At 41.8% G+C, this 15399-nt stretch overlaps 1 protein-coding gene across 1 annotated transcript in view; it reads right to left on the bottom strand.

The window, feature by feature from the left end:
* LOC126248016 (hippocampus abundant transcript 1 protein) overlaps nucleotides 1–15399 on the bottom strand; it is a 120912-nt gene that overhangs the window by 62663 nt on the left and 42850 nt on the right. Inside the window, exons 5-6 of the mRNA XM_049948600.1 lie at nucleotides 14391–14505; nucleotides 13344–13562 (exon numbers count right to left, since the gene is read on the bottom strand). Of these exons, the coding sequence (XP_049804557.1) occupies nucleotides 13344–13562; nucleotides 14391–14505 (334 nt within the window). The remainder of the gene's footprint in view (nucleotides 1–13343; nucleotides 13563–14390; nucleotides 14506–15399) is intronic.

Genomic DNA, 15399 nt, shown 5'->3' with positions numbered 1-15399 from the left:
AGACACGCCGCACATAACTATAACGAGGAATTCTGCGTCTTCGTACGTTTCCTCCTTCCAATCTGTATGGTCTATTATATGCTAAGTAGCCTGATCATTGTTTCCATAATGTTACCCTCTTGTTCGGCCATGAATACCAAATGCATGCCTCTGAATGAAAGTAGTTGTTCGTTCCTCCCTTCCCTCGTTGTTTTTTTTTTAATTCATGAGTCAGACCGCTGTGCCTCCCTCCGCCCCTCGAGGGTTAGGTCAAAAAACTAAACCGTTTTTATCCACAGGCATAATTTATTAAGACACAATCAGCACAAGACTATCGAACAAAGCCTTCCATTTACAGTTGCAACACTCTATCCAGCAGCTGACCCAAGGGTAATTCATGGTCGTGGTCCGAAGTTAGCAGCTCTCTGCTACTGTGGCGAAGTCCGTACTACATTTTCGATCCCGCAGCAGCAGTTTATCTGGTAACACTGTGTTAAATCAACAAGAGTAGTTGCAGAGTTGTGCCAGCGTATCTGTCCTCCCATTGTCAACTTTATGTATCTCACTTCTCCTGTAGTGTTGATCACGAGGTGCCGAAGTAAAGGAGTGTATTCTGCATGACGTAACATTCAGTATTCCCTTCTTTCATAGCCACTCTTCATGTGCATCGATACCAAATAGGGATGTGAAAACTTTTGCGAGTGAGAGAATGACAATAATAATCGTAACAAGAACAAGCAAATAATGAGTGAAGTTTATTGCAATGCAGAACGAGAATGGCTGTGAATATAAAAATCTATAAAAATAGGTTGATAGTTGAGATGGCACAATGCAAATATCTTCTTAGCATTTTGTTACTGAATTTAGTTCTGGATGTTTGCAGAGAAAGAAGAAAATTCGGTACTTCTCTCTAGTGTAATATAATGTGAACCAGCAACTACCCTTTCCTTAGAACACGACTCAAGTAGGTCCCAAAGTAGCTAGCAAGGCATTGCTGCAATCTGTTCCCTGACATTGCTCTGATGATGGCTGATGCAGATAGTCCCGATTATGAAATACAAAATGTATTGCAGGTTAGTTCCTAGGATCGTAATATTAAATTTGCGATGTAGACGGCACATGAATGTGACGGCTATCCAGATTTCTCCTCAATATAATAAGACAATATTATGGGAATTGGTCATTGTCCCACGGCACCAATGCTGAAAGAGAGTGAATGACCACAGGCGTGCCAAACACTTTCAAAAGGTCTGCCAAGTACCAAGAACAGTAGCAATGCGAAGAAATCATTGGACAGATCAGAAAGGGCTCACTCCTATCTACAGCCTGTTTGTGACAGCCCTAGTGGAGCTGAGCTGCCAGAATCCAACCCGGTAGCACATTACACCACTGAAATCTACGAATGAATTGTGTCTTATACTGATCAGCTTCAGTGAAATTTGTTATACATGACTAGAATATCAGGTGTTGTTATGGAACTTATTTGGTGGATTCACAAAGAAAAATGTAATGGGAGACTACTGGAGAAGAAAGGAAACTATGGTAAAATGCGCTGATATGGATTTTCATACGTTTTTATCTTCATAGCTGCCACAGTTAATACATCAATAATAACCTTGTTTATTGCTTCAGTAACTGTTACCGTCTTGTTTGACACCGAGATAATGTAAACAACACAAATTCGTGAATAAAATGCTCTCGGATTTCCAACCGCGTCAATTGCTTAAAACTAAACACAGTTTTAAGCAATTGACGCGGTGGGAAACCCGAGAACATTTTATTCAATGTTATCGCCACGAGACTCAGCATTCATACAACACAAATTCATGTCACTGACAGTTAATTCTACTCTCTTAAGGGACTTAGTCTTGTTTTTTTGTTGATGTAAATTGGTATTCGCGAAGAATACTGCTGTCGCAAATCCTGAGAGGTTTCCAGAACACATATGAAATGGAGGGTTAAGAATAGTCTTTTAGTTGTGACCTTTAGAATAGCAGTTGCCGCGCGGGCTGGGGCGCCGTGTCACGGATTTCGCGGCCGCTTCCACAGGAGGTTCTAGCCCTCCCCCGGGCATGGATGTGTGTGTTATCCTTAGAATAAGTTAGTTAGTGTAAGTAGTTTCTACGTCTAGGGACTGATGACCCTAGCAGTCTGGTCCCTTAGGCATTAGAACTTAAAAAAAGAGCTGTAGCGGAAGGAACTGATAAGATAAAGCTTTTGCAGAAAAACTGGAACTAATGAAAAAAACAGATATAGTTATGTAAATTGAGCACTTTACTGCAGCAGTGCCTTGTTCGCAGTAGTAAATACTGCCCTTACCATAATCATAGCTGACGTATGCAGCTCGCAACATGAAACATGAGTGTACGGCCACCTCTTGCCTTTTAGCGACAATTTTGAACTGAAATACGTTTCCTAACTCAAAACTACTCCTTCTGTGGCAGTTATTCACAATATTTTATCGAGATGAGAAGAAAATATTAAATGGCTATAGCAGATACAACACAGTCCCACAGCCGCAAGTCTTTCTCATACCAACACAGTTGCCAAATAAGGCGTACGATGTTGTGAGTCCTTGACTACGTTAGTGGCAAGAAGATTCCGTTTTCTTAGCAGGAATTCTTCCCGGACGGATGCGGATACAATGCAATCCAAATGACAGATATGGCGGTATGTCTACATGTCAAAAAAGAGCAGAAAACCCTATGAGTAATATTCCCATGTCTGTGACTCATATCATGGTTATGGCCCTTGTATTAGCACTGTGCATGCTTACCATCTATTACCTACATCATCAAATAACAGCAGGAACGGAGAGAAATACTTTCGGAGTAGACGCCTTGATATTTGAATTCATTTTGGATGAAGCAGGTTTTCTTTTTCAATAAAGCTATTGTTTCTATTTCCAGACAACGTTTCATATCCTTCTTACTTCTGCCGCAGCAGTTATTTTGCTGCCCACATGGGAAACCACGCCTACGACTACTATCGTCTCATTTGCTGACCTAATACCCTCTGGATAGCCTTACTTAATTTTACTGCTGCTCATTACTCTTTTATTAAAGGCTATACACTAAGGAAAGAGAAATAACATCTACATGTAATGTTTACCGTGATGCAATCAGGAAATTGTGCTTATAAAATCGCTCAGATCTGCTGAATGAGCCTTTCAATTTGCAGCACACTCCAGACCGAATGAAAGAAAATATTATTAAGAGGTGCAAGTTGACCATATCGAGTGTGGGGAGGGTTTGATGTAGTGCCGTGAAGTTGGACCAGTTTCCGTCAAATTTAGTTCCTTATAGATCAAAATGTGATCTTGATACAAAAGCATCAGCGTGCTCACATGGGAACTACTTTCAACGTGTAATTAATAGAATACCTGGTCATGTTAGGTAGCTTTTCGCTTGCGGCCATCACTACTTTTAATTTCAACCCATTCCTTGATGACGCACTGAAATATTTTTGGACTTCTCTCATTGATTCCTACCTCAGAGACTTCCTAAAGCGTTATATCGTGTGTGTTAGTCACACTGTAAGTTAGACAACCATAAAGCTCTGACTTGAAGTAGAGCATCAAATCATTTGAGCAGCGATTTGAAAATACAAAAGACCACTTCTGAAGAAGGGCCTGCTGGCAGAAACTCCTGGAATACAACAATGTGGGCAGTAACAATGCCCACGTTTTACGTCACAAGATGCAGAAGTGATTTATATGCTTTTCGAAAAACTCATTTCATGAATGCTTTCGAGTCTGGTAGCGTATCGGAAGGGTGTTTTTGTGATGATAAAAACTTGGGTAAGACAGATTTCACTAGTTTTGTTGGATTTGAGAATGGGAGTCAGTTTTTGGGTAGTTGAGTGATGTGATCATGGTCAAGACCGAATGCTATTTCTACATCACAGTGGCTGCCGCAGTGTTCCTGCTTCAACAACACAAACAGCACGTGACTAAGCACACTGCTCATCACGTCACATGCTGCGAGTGGCAGTGTCAAGAGGGCGCAGTGTTTTTTCAACATGTTACACAAGTAATAAGTCAAATGGATTACATTACTATTATAAGTGGGACAGAAAGCTTAATTTACCTTCTATTGCTTATTTGTGGTTCGACTAAAATGAACAACAGCATCGTTTAATATCTTGCCTAATGATTGTCATTTCTTTCTTAATAGTGATTCTTGAAAAATCATTTTAACGAAGTATACATTTTTGGGGTCAGATAACTGAAAAAAGGTATTCTTTTATTTTGTGAGTCTTCGTTTCTCAACTGAGAAATAAATGGTTCTCTTTAAAACGCGTGGTAACGTCACAAGGGCGACAGTCCCAATGCAGTCGCAATGGAATCGAGGGAGTAGGGTACGAGTGGTTGCAATGATTGAGCATGGCAACTACTCGGCATCAGAAGCTGGAGAAAAGTGTGGCGTACTGGCAAGAACAGCTAGATGCTGATGGAAAGAATACCAGGAAAGGGGCTATATAGGGTGGAAAAGAGGAAATGGCCGTGGGACCATGCCCAATTCCCATAATATTTTCTTTTTATATTGAAGAGTAATATGGATAGTCGTCACATCGCAAATTTAATATTACAATCCTAGGAACTAATCTGCAATACGTTTTGTATTTCATAATCGGGACTATCTGCATTAGGCGTCATCAGAGCAATGTCAGGGAACAGATTGCAGCAATGCCTTGTTAGATACTTGGGGACCTGCTTGAGTCGTGTTCTAAGGAAAGGGTAGTTGCTGGTTCACATTATATTACACTAGAGAGAAGTACCGGATTTTCTTCTTTCTCTGCAAACATCCAGAACTAAATTCAGTAACAAAATGCTAAGAAGATATTTGCATTGCGCCATCTCAACTATCAACCTATTTTTATAGATTTTTATATTCACAGCCATTCTCGTTCTGCATTGCAATAAACTTCACTCATTATTTGCTTGTTCTTGTTACGATTATTATTGTCATTCTCTCACTCGCAAAAGTTTTCACATCCCTATTTGGTATCGATGCACATGAAGAGTGGCTATGAAAGAAGGGAACACTGAATGTTACGTCATGCAGAATACACTCCTTTACTTTGGCACCTCGTGATCAACACTACAGGAGAAGTGAGATACATAAAGTTGACAATGGGAGGACAGATACGCTGGCACAACTCTGCAACTACTCTTGTTGGTTTAACACAGTGTTACCAGATAAACTGGTGCTGCAGGATCGAAAATGTAGTACGGACTTCGCCACAGTAGCAGAGAGCTGCTAACTTCGGACCACGACCATGAATTACCCTTGGGTCAGCTGCTGGTTAGAGTGTTGCAACTATAAATGGAAGGCTTTGTTTGATAGTCTTGTGCTGATTGTGTCTTAATAAATTATGCCTGTGGATAAAAACGGTTTAGTTTTTTGACCCAACCCTCGAGGGGCGGAGGGAGGCACAGCGGTCTGACTCATGAATTAAAAGAAAAAACAACGAAGGAAGGAAGGAAGGAACGACAACTACTTTCATTCAGAGGCATGCATTTGGTATGCATGGCCGAACAAGAGGGTAACATTATGGAAACAATGATCAGGCAACTTAGTGTATAATAGACCATACAGATTGGAAGGAGGAAACGTACGAAGACGCAGAATTCCTCGTTATAGTTATGTGCGGCGTGTCTTTCGCGTTTGCAGAAGTAATATCCCGCTTTACCTCTTCTTAAATCTCAAATGAAATGAATGCCATGATGAATCGAATATTTGTTAACTGCATCTATTCTTGCGTCCATCTCTACCAACATATTCCTTTCATTCTCGTGTTAATCATGACATTCTATATGTATGCTCAAAAGATTGCACGTGGGCACATGCAACATCGAGGTGCAAAGCGTTTGATATCTTGCATTATATTCAATTCAAATAAGCTTCCCATGTATTTTTACTTAGTTTGTATATTGATATGATCATGAACGCTACGCAAAATTATCTCACATGCTTTATGCTGAATGAGAAACACTGAATCATCCGCTTTGATTTCCCTATGTTTAAAGATATAATGTAGGTGTAAACAACCTCCTTCCATGCCGGAAGCTGAAACTTGTATGATTCTGGCTTAATGATAGTTGAATGCCTCAAATGTATACATAGCCCACAAGGCGACGTAAGAAACTATCAGGGGAGAACGCCGAATAAAAACGAAACGTGCGCGCGCGTCTCCCCTCTGAAGAACCGTATCGGACAAGCACAACAAGCATTTCACTAAAGAGCGCCTCGTATGAGAGCTGAGAATTGGCAGGGTCGTAGCAAGTATTTGTCAACACAGTGATAGTGCATTTACTTCCGGGTGTAGCCCGGCATTACTTCGCTAAATTCACTTGGCATTCATTTTTAGCATCGAAGACTAATACGATATAATCCACTGTAAGATGAGACAGAAAGCATATTTTATTTCTGGACTCAAAGAACGGCGTTCTTCACATAAGTAACACCTGTTTGTGTGTTTAATGTTGCGTTTTGAGGATCAGGCAATATCGCATTGACTGTAGTTCGCCTATTGCCGGCAGTGTGTCGTTAGCTCAGTGGTTACCGGCACGGTTGCTCAGCGTGTTCAGTCAGAGGGTTAGGTGCCCTCTATAATTAAAAAAAAAAAAAAAAAAAACTGAGTTAATGGATCATCAACGAACTTAAAATGGATGTCTTACGACATCCGCCCCGAGCAGATACAACGAACAAAAACGAACAAAATGAGATTTAAAAAGTGGTTCCCTTATGCTTTGCGACGCTAGTGCTATATGAGAGAGCAGTTCCGATCTCCGTGAAAGCAGCTGAACACAACATTTTATTTTCCATTTTAGTTAATGGAGTTGCAAACTGCTAGTAAAAATTCCTTATACGAAATCTGAAGAATGCCTTTACACACAAATCTTTGTGCAATTTTGACTTAGTAAATTATGTTAATATCATGGATGTCTGCTTTGCAAATGCCAAGGTGCTTCACTGTAAACTAGTTTCTGAAAAGATTCAAACCGACTGTCAACGATACGAATTTGTGCTTTGTTCGTCATATAGATCTAACATGTCAGGACGTTGTTTATGAAGTGAACATGTTGATTAATATAGTTCCTCGCCTCTAAATTTTTGCAATAGCATTCAACTGTAGAGGCTTTCTGACACCAGCGTTAGCAATTCCTTTCCGTTCTCTGAAACCTCAAAAACGATAAATTTTTCTGGTTTAAATCTGATGACATTAACTATCACTTCCGATCAACGTTAAATACTTCTTGAATCCATTCATGGAACTCCAAATGCGCAATGTTCCTGCAGTGCTACAGAGTATGCATTGCAAGGCATTCGCACAGTTTATCGCATAGACTTACCATAAGGAATGAAACAAAAAGTGTAATACACTTTGCACCACAGACACTCATTCTGCCTTGACGAAAACATCCCAATATTGGCCAAAAGTTGCACAAATCACTGACTTTGAAAGAAAAAGAAACGAGGTATGAAGCATTTATAAATTCATCGAATGTAGTGAGGTGGTTTAATTTCATCCCAGCCTATAAAATTAATTTCAGGCCATAGTCAGCTCTTGCCGATTGACGTAATACAGTAATCTCCGTTGCTTTCGAGCGAGAATGGAAATCGTAGAAATTTTCTGTGAAGCAACATTTAACAATAATAAAGCGTTTTAAATTTTAAAAAGCGATGAGCGGTAGCAGGTTCTTTCGATAAAGAATGGGGGAGTGCAGCGCCGCTGCTGTCGCCACGGCCACTGCCGATAGCCAGCAAGTGGATCCCGAGGGTATGCCGCATACGGAGTCCAGAGTAGGACAGTCTGCGAGAATCTGCCGCAAAATGGTTACTGGATAAAATTTTGTTATCTGTGTGTCAGAAAGTGAAATAGATTGAATCTGCGCTACCACTAAATTCACGTCTTCATCATTCAGACAGAAGAGGCTATAAAAATCTTTTGCGTCAGCTGGTCTCAATCCACAGACATCGTATACAGAAACAACGCATGCTACCGCTAGACCACGTCCATATACGGTCTAGGTTTCCTTTAACATGGGACAAGACTTCCTCCAGGAAGTGCCGCAGTCTACAGGGTTGCCAGATTGTGCAGATAACCGGACTTAGAGAATTAGCGAGTTGGCCAGTTTATTTGTCCCATGTCACGATCGGCGCGGACTTAGCCTCTGCAGCGGCCGGCTGCCGGTCAAGTTTTATGTCAACGAGTGTACCAGTATTTACTTTCTTGTTTGGATCAATACTTCTGTTTAAAAGAACTTTGAACAGCTTGAAAAATACACTATATATCATGTTGTATTACAAAGGTGACAGAAATGGTTAAGTTTTACAAGAAACTTAAAGTAACTTTACTACAATAAAATCTGTGTTAAAGTAGAACTGAAAATAAGCTATATAAGCAGAATTATGAATGTACATTTCTGTGTAGCACTGGACCAAGCTTGTGTATGGAGATTTGCAACAATGGCACAAAAATGCTTTTTTTTCCCTCTAGATACTTCCCACTAACACCAACCTATCCGAACTCCGGAGATGGGAACTTGCTCTTCAATATATCCTCTCTTCCCGTTACCCACCAGGGCTCAATCTCTGCTAATTTCAAGTTGCCGCCACTCATACCTCACCTGTCATTCAACAACATCTTTGCCTCTGCACTTCTGCCTCGACTGACATCTCTGCCCAAACTCTTTGTCTTTGAATATGTCTGCTTGTGTCTGTACATGTGTGTGTGTGCGCGAGTGTATACCCGTCCTTTTTTCCCCCTAAGGTAAGTCTTTCCGCTCCCGGGATTGGAATGACTCCTTACCCTCTCCCTTAAAACCCACATCCTTTCGTCTTTCCCTCTCCTTCCCTCTTTCCTGACGAGGCAACCGTTGGTTGCGAAAGCTAGAATTTTGTGTGTATGTTTGTGTTTGTTTGTGTGGTCGACCTGCCAGTGCTTTCGTTTGGTAAGTCACATCACCTTTGTTTTTAGATATATTTTTCCCACGTGGAATGTTTCCCTCTATTATTTTCATATCATTAATTTGAACCCAACAATTATGTTTGTTATTGTCACTGTTGCATTTCGAAATCTTTTCTATCGTCTTATTTTCTCTTTCTGTTTTTGCCAGTAGTTTCACTTTGTATTCACCTTCTCCTTTTTACCGTAATCTACTATACAATTTTACCCCACCTATATATATTCAATAATACGTAACCCACTTCCAAACCATAATCAAAAAAATTTTTTTACACTTTCAACACTACCGCTGCTATAAAATCCACCGTTTCTAGTTCACAAACAGTTCCTTTCACCTATTAAACAACCATTTCGGCTAGTTCTAATAACTTTCGCTTTATTTCCATTTCCCTTTTTCCTACATCACTGAAAATTTTTAACCGCTTCCCACAGGTTTTAACGTCATTATTTCTTCGTCAGACAATTGTTAGCCTCATTTTCATAATCTGCCACCACAAAACCACTCCTTTTAATACATTTACACGCAGTTTTTTCGAATTTTTCCCGAATTTGTCCGTCCTTGTTTTGGCGGCAACACAGCCACCTAACCTTTGCGCACATCGTTGTCTACCAACTCGAGTCCAACATAGCCCAGCTGTAACCAACACTTTTTCGCCTTTTTTCACACCAGATCTCCAGTTACTTTCTAGTTCACCTTTATCTCTCCCCATATATTTTTATTTTCATTTTCATTTCAGCCTCATGTTACACTTTCCACCTTCTAATACCATGTCACCCTCACAACACCCCCACAACGACCCCATTAAGTTTTATTTACATTCCCTCCACAAACATGCCTTCGCCCTAGCCAGATTACGCTCCCATATTCTATTTTCTCAGGCTTGTCTGACATTTGGCATTACCCCCAAAGGCCTCACACTTAAAGTTCCCATCTCTGGCTGCAACCCTTCTTTCCATCAGTCCCTATACCAGTTCCAAACTGAACAATCCATTGCCCTCACCCACCTAATCCTTCACCTACACATCAACTCAGCCAATGAACACACCCGTCAACTCCTATCCTTAATAAAAGTCCTCAATCTTTCCTCTCCCACATCCACACCGACTGTTCAGAGCATCATCCTACAGGCCAACCGCAAATTAGAACAGCATGCCACCCTCCACCTCAAAAAACTATCCAATCTCCTGGTTTCCCACCTCCGGAAAGGCAACTCACTCACCCTTCACAACCTTTCCAGCAAACCTCAACCTCCTCTCATTGCATACAAACCCAGTCTCTCCCATCTACTCAATCTCCCACTTCCAGCTCCACTCCCTCCAAAACCTCAAAATTCCAATCAACACAATCTGGAACCACAACACCCAAATTCAGTAGTTAACCTTTCCTCCAAACCTCTCTCCCAATCCGAAACCTCTGTCCTATCCAAAGGCCTCACCTTCAGCCCCACTCCCAGATTCAACCAAACAGCCCTCGTCAAAGATTTACTGTCCTACACTCGTACTCTCTGCTGGAAATATCACTTTGCCACGAAAAAAAAAAAAAAAGATCCTAATCCTACTCCTAATGATCCAACTCCCCAAGACACTATCCAAATTGAACCCTGCCTGGAACAGTTCCGTCCTCCGTCACAGCGGGACCCACCTCCTCTTCCTCAAAATCACCCTCTCCAAACCTTCCAGGAATTTCTGACTTCCAGCCTTGCCTCTCAGTCCTTCTTAAAAAACCTTAATTCTACTCCCAACATCACCACTGCTGAAGCCCAGGCTATCCGTGACCTGAACGCTGAACGATCCATCGTCATTCTTCCGGCGGACAAGGGTTCCACGACCGTGGTACTTGATTGTCGGGACTGTGTCGCTGAGGGACTGCGTCAGCTTTCAGACAACACCACATACAAAGTTTGCCAAGGTAATCCCATTCCTGACGTCCAGGCAGAGCTTCAAGGAATCCTCACAACCTTAGGCCCCCTGCAAAACCTTTCACCTGACTCCATCAACCTCCTGACCCCACCGACACCCCGCACCCCTACCTTCTACCTAAAATTCACAAATCCAATCATCCCGGCCGCCCCATTGTAGCTGGTTACCAAGCCCCCACAGGACGTATCTCTGCCTACGTAGATCAACACCTTCAACCCATTACATACAGTCTCCCATCCTTCATCAAAGACACCAACCACTTTCTTGAACGCCTGGAATCCTTACCCAATCCGTTACCCCCGGAAACCATCCTTGTAACCATTGATGCCACTTCCTTATACACAAATATTCCGCACGTCCAGGGCCTCGCTGCGATGGAGCACTTCCTTTCACGCCGATCACCTGCCACCCTACCTAAAACCTCTTTCCTAATTACCTTAGCCAGCTTCATCCTGACCCACAACTTCTTCACTTTTGAAGGCCAGACATACCAACAATTAAAGGGAACAGCCATGGGTACCAGGATGGCCCCCTCTTATGCCAACCTATTCATGGGTCGCCTAGAGGAAGCCTTCTTGGTTACCCAGGCCTGCCAACCCAAAGTTTGGTACAGATTTATTGAACACATCTTCATGATCTGGACTCACAGTGAAGACGAACTCCAGAATTTCCTCTCCAACCTCAACTCCTTCGGTTCCATCAGATTCACCTGGTCCTACTCCAAATCCCACGCCACTTTCCTTGACGTTGACCTCCATTTGTCCAATGGCCAGCTTCACACGTCCGTCCACATCAAACCCACCAACAAGCAACAGTACCTCCATTATGACAGCTGCCACCCATTCCACATCAAACGGTCCCTTCCCTACAGCCTAGGTCTTCGTGGCAAACGAATCTGCTTCAGTCCGGAATCTCTGATCCATTACACCAACAACCTGACAACAACTTTCGCATCCCGCAAATACCCTCCCGACCTGGTACAGAAGCAAATAACCAGAGCCACTTCCTCATCCCCTCAAACCCAGAACCTCCCACAGAAGAACCACAAAAGTGCCCCACTTGTAACAGTATACTTTCCGGGACTGGACCAGACTCTGAATGTGGCTCTCCAGCAGGGATACGACTTCCTCAAATCCTGCCCTGAAATGAGATCCATCCTTCATGAAATCCTCCCCACTCCACCAAGAGTGTCTTTCTGCCGTCCACCTAACCTTCGTAACCTGTTAGTTCATCCCTATGAAATCCCCAAACCACCTTCCCTACCCTCTGGCTCCTACCCTTGTAACCGCCCCCGGTGTAAAACCTGTCCCATGCACCCTCCCACCACCACCTACTCCAGTCCTGTAACTCGGAAGGTGTACACGATCATAGGCAGAGCCACGTGTGAAAGCACCCACGTGATTTACCAACTGACCTGCCTACACTGTGATGCATTCTATGTGGGAATGACCAGCAACAAACTGTCCTCGCATGAATGGACACAGGCAGACAGTGTTTGTTGGTAATGAGGATCACACTGTGGCTAAACATGCCTTGGTGCACGGCCAGCACATCTTGGCACAGTGTTACACCGTCCGGGTTATCTGGATACTTCCCACCAACACCAACCTATCCGAACTCCGGAGATGGGAACTTGCTCTTCAATATATCCTCTCTTCCCGTTACCCACCAGGCCTCAATCTCCGCTAATTTCAAGTTGCCGCCACTCATACCTCACCTGTCATTCAACAACATCTTTGCCTCTGCACTTCTGCCTCGACTGACATCTCTGCCCAAACTCTTTGTCTTTGAATATGTCTGCTTGTGTCTGTACATGTGTGTGTGTGCGCGAGTGTATACCCGTCCTTTTTTCCCCCTAAGGTAAGTCTTTCCGCTCCCGGGATTGGAATGACTCCTTACCCTCTCCCTTAAAACCCACATCCTTTCGTCTTTCCCTCTCCTTCCCTCTTTCCTGACGAGGCAACCGTTGGTTGCGAAAGCTAGAATTTTGTGTGTATGTTTGTGTGTCTATCGACCTGCCAGTGCTTTCGTTTGGTAAGTCACATCATCTTTGTTTTTAGATATAATATTTAATTCTATTGTTTTTCAGCATGAATCTGGTTTATGAAACCTTAGATCTACAGCTAATCAACAAAATCTTGCTACGATATTTAGGCAACACATTCCAACATTTTCATTCTAGTACGGTATTTAGGCAACATGCTTCAACATCTTCATTATCATGTTGCCTGATATACATACAAAGCTGTGTAATGAAAGTGTACATAAGTAAAAGTATTACAAACTTTCAAATTGAACTGTCCATGCAATAATAGTTTCTTCAATAATAGAAACTCTGGCAATAAACAAGTGTAGAGAAGGGTGGTGGAAGAAAGGTTGCATTTAAAATGAGCACTCCTTTGCATAAAAAAGGGAGTTTTCTGAGCTACACATTTATTTTTAACAATAATTTTACAACAATCAGAACTCACTGCAAATGGATCAGCTTGTTCCCAAGAAATAGGTGCACCCCACGATGATGGTCGGACTTTTTCTGGAAGGGATTCAGGAACAGCCACAAGAATAAAAAATACATCAAGTATAGCTATTGCTGTGGCCAATGCAACAACTAAATTTTCACTGTAGGCATCCATCATATACGCTCCCAATGCTGGGCTGATAACCATACTTGCTGCAAATGTTGCAGAAACCTGTTAAACAAGAGGCATAGTTTTTGGACATAATTCCGAGAGAGAGAGATAGAGAGATAGAGAGAGAGAGAGAGAGAGAGAGAGAGAGAGAGAGAGAGAGAGAGAGCAGCATCATGCCTTTAAATAAAATATAATGAGTGTAAAACCTAATGAACACTAAACAACTGACTAAAACAGAACACCACATGTTGTACATTTCATAGTCACTCAGGAAAAATCAACAGGCTACTCTCCTCAAATCACACTTCACATCTTCCTTCTTATCAATTCAAGAAAGAATGCTTCCTTTCATACAGAATTTTGAAAACATTGATCCAGGCATGGATCACTTGCACTTAAAACTGACACTAGGTGCACAATAAACTGTACATTTCCTCACTTGTTTGATTCTAAGATACATTTGGTTACAATGTTTCAGACTGTAAACCATCACAAGTGCTCCGAGGTTTTTTTCTCCCCCTCCTCATGAGAGAAGCAGCCATGAGTCTGGAACACTGTGTAAGTGTGATGGAAGGGAACTTCACTTTAAGTATTTTTTTCATTTTTATGCCTTTCACTATTGCATCCAGTTCCTTTGCTGAAGATATCAAATTCTACTTTCCACAGTGCCTGATCCACTTGTTACTAATAACAATATTTTACACAGACAATAGAAAAAATTCACATACCCAATTCGTTATCATATTTCTTAATCAAATGCAGATTTTAAGATTTAAAAATGTTCTTATTAATTAAAATTCATTTTACCTATACCTAACAGTCTCACAACACAAAACCCATAAACATACTAAAAGCATATTGAGCCAATATCCGTAATGTAATACTTACAAGGCCATAAGCAAGACTTCGTTCATGCTCTTCTGTAACATCCGCAACATAGGCAAACACGACCGAGAATGTTACAGCAAAAACCCCTGATATGCTGATCATGGCAAAAAACCACCTGAAACAATAGCATTTGGTAAATATAAAATGAAAATCATTACTGGCGCTACACAAAATTATCTTACATGTTGGACACAAATTACAATAATTCAACATAACTAAAGAAGGATCCTGCATGTTTCTCCTGGACCACGTATTAGCCATTATTCTTTGTCAACAGAGGTTATAGTGGCGTTTGCATAAGGAGGCAAGTGGCAATAAGCAGCATACCATGTGACGATCCAGTCAATAGCGGCATTCTGTCACGCCTGCCTGCAGCAAGCTCTTTGGGATGTTTGTAGAGTATTAACATCGATTTTCATGTTAGTTTAGGTATGGTGAGGCTACTTAGCCACTACATTGTTCATTATGGATGGCATAAAGCACACATACTGCTTGATGAGGCCAAAAAAACGGCTGCAGTTTGTCGGGCCAGGATAGGAAGTAAGAGTAAAGCAAAAATGACAAATATTATGTTAAGAAGCAACAGAGACAGTTTACCAAGCACATAAATTCTATTAGGGAGAGTCAGGAGCAGAAACAGTGTCTTGGTGCCATGCTCGCCTCAGCATTGCCAGTTACCTGGGTATGCTGGAGCATGAGCATGGGACAGAGGCAGAAAGCATACTGACGCCACCGAAAAGCATTATATATATATATATATATATATATATATATATATATATATATATATATATATATATATATATAAACAAAGATGATGTGACTTACCGAACGAAAGCGCAGGCAGGTCGATAGACACACAAACAAACACAAACACACACACAAAATTCAAGCTTTCGCAACAAACTGTTGCCTCATCAGGAAAGAGGGGAAGGAGAGGGAAAGACGAAAGGATGTGGGTTTTAAGGGAGAGGGTAAGGAGTCATTCCAATCCCGGGAGCGGAAAGAC

This window comes from Schistocerca nitens, chromosome 3, assembly GCF_023898315.1.
Source record: "Schistocerca nitens isolate TAMUIC-IGC-003100 chromosome 3, iqSchNite1.1, whole genome shotgun sequence".
Lineage (NCBI taxonomy): Eukaryota > Metazoa > Arthropoda > Insecta > Orthoptera > Acrididae > Schistocerca > Schistocerca nitens.
The sequence above is the reverse complement of the archived record's forward strand: the minus strand, read 5'-3'. Positions and strand labels throughout refer to the sequence as shown.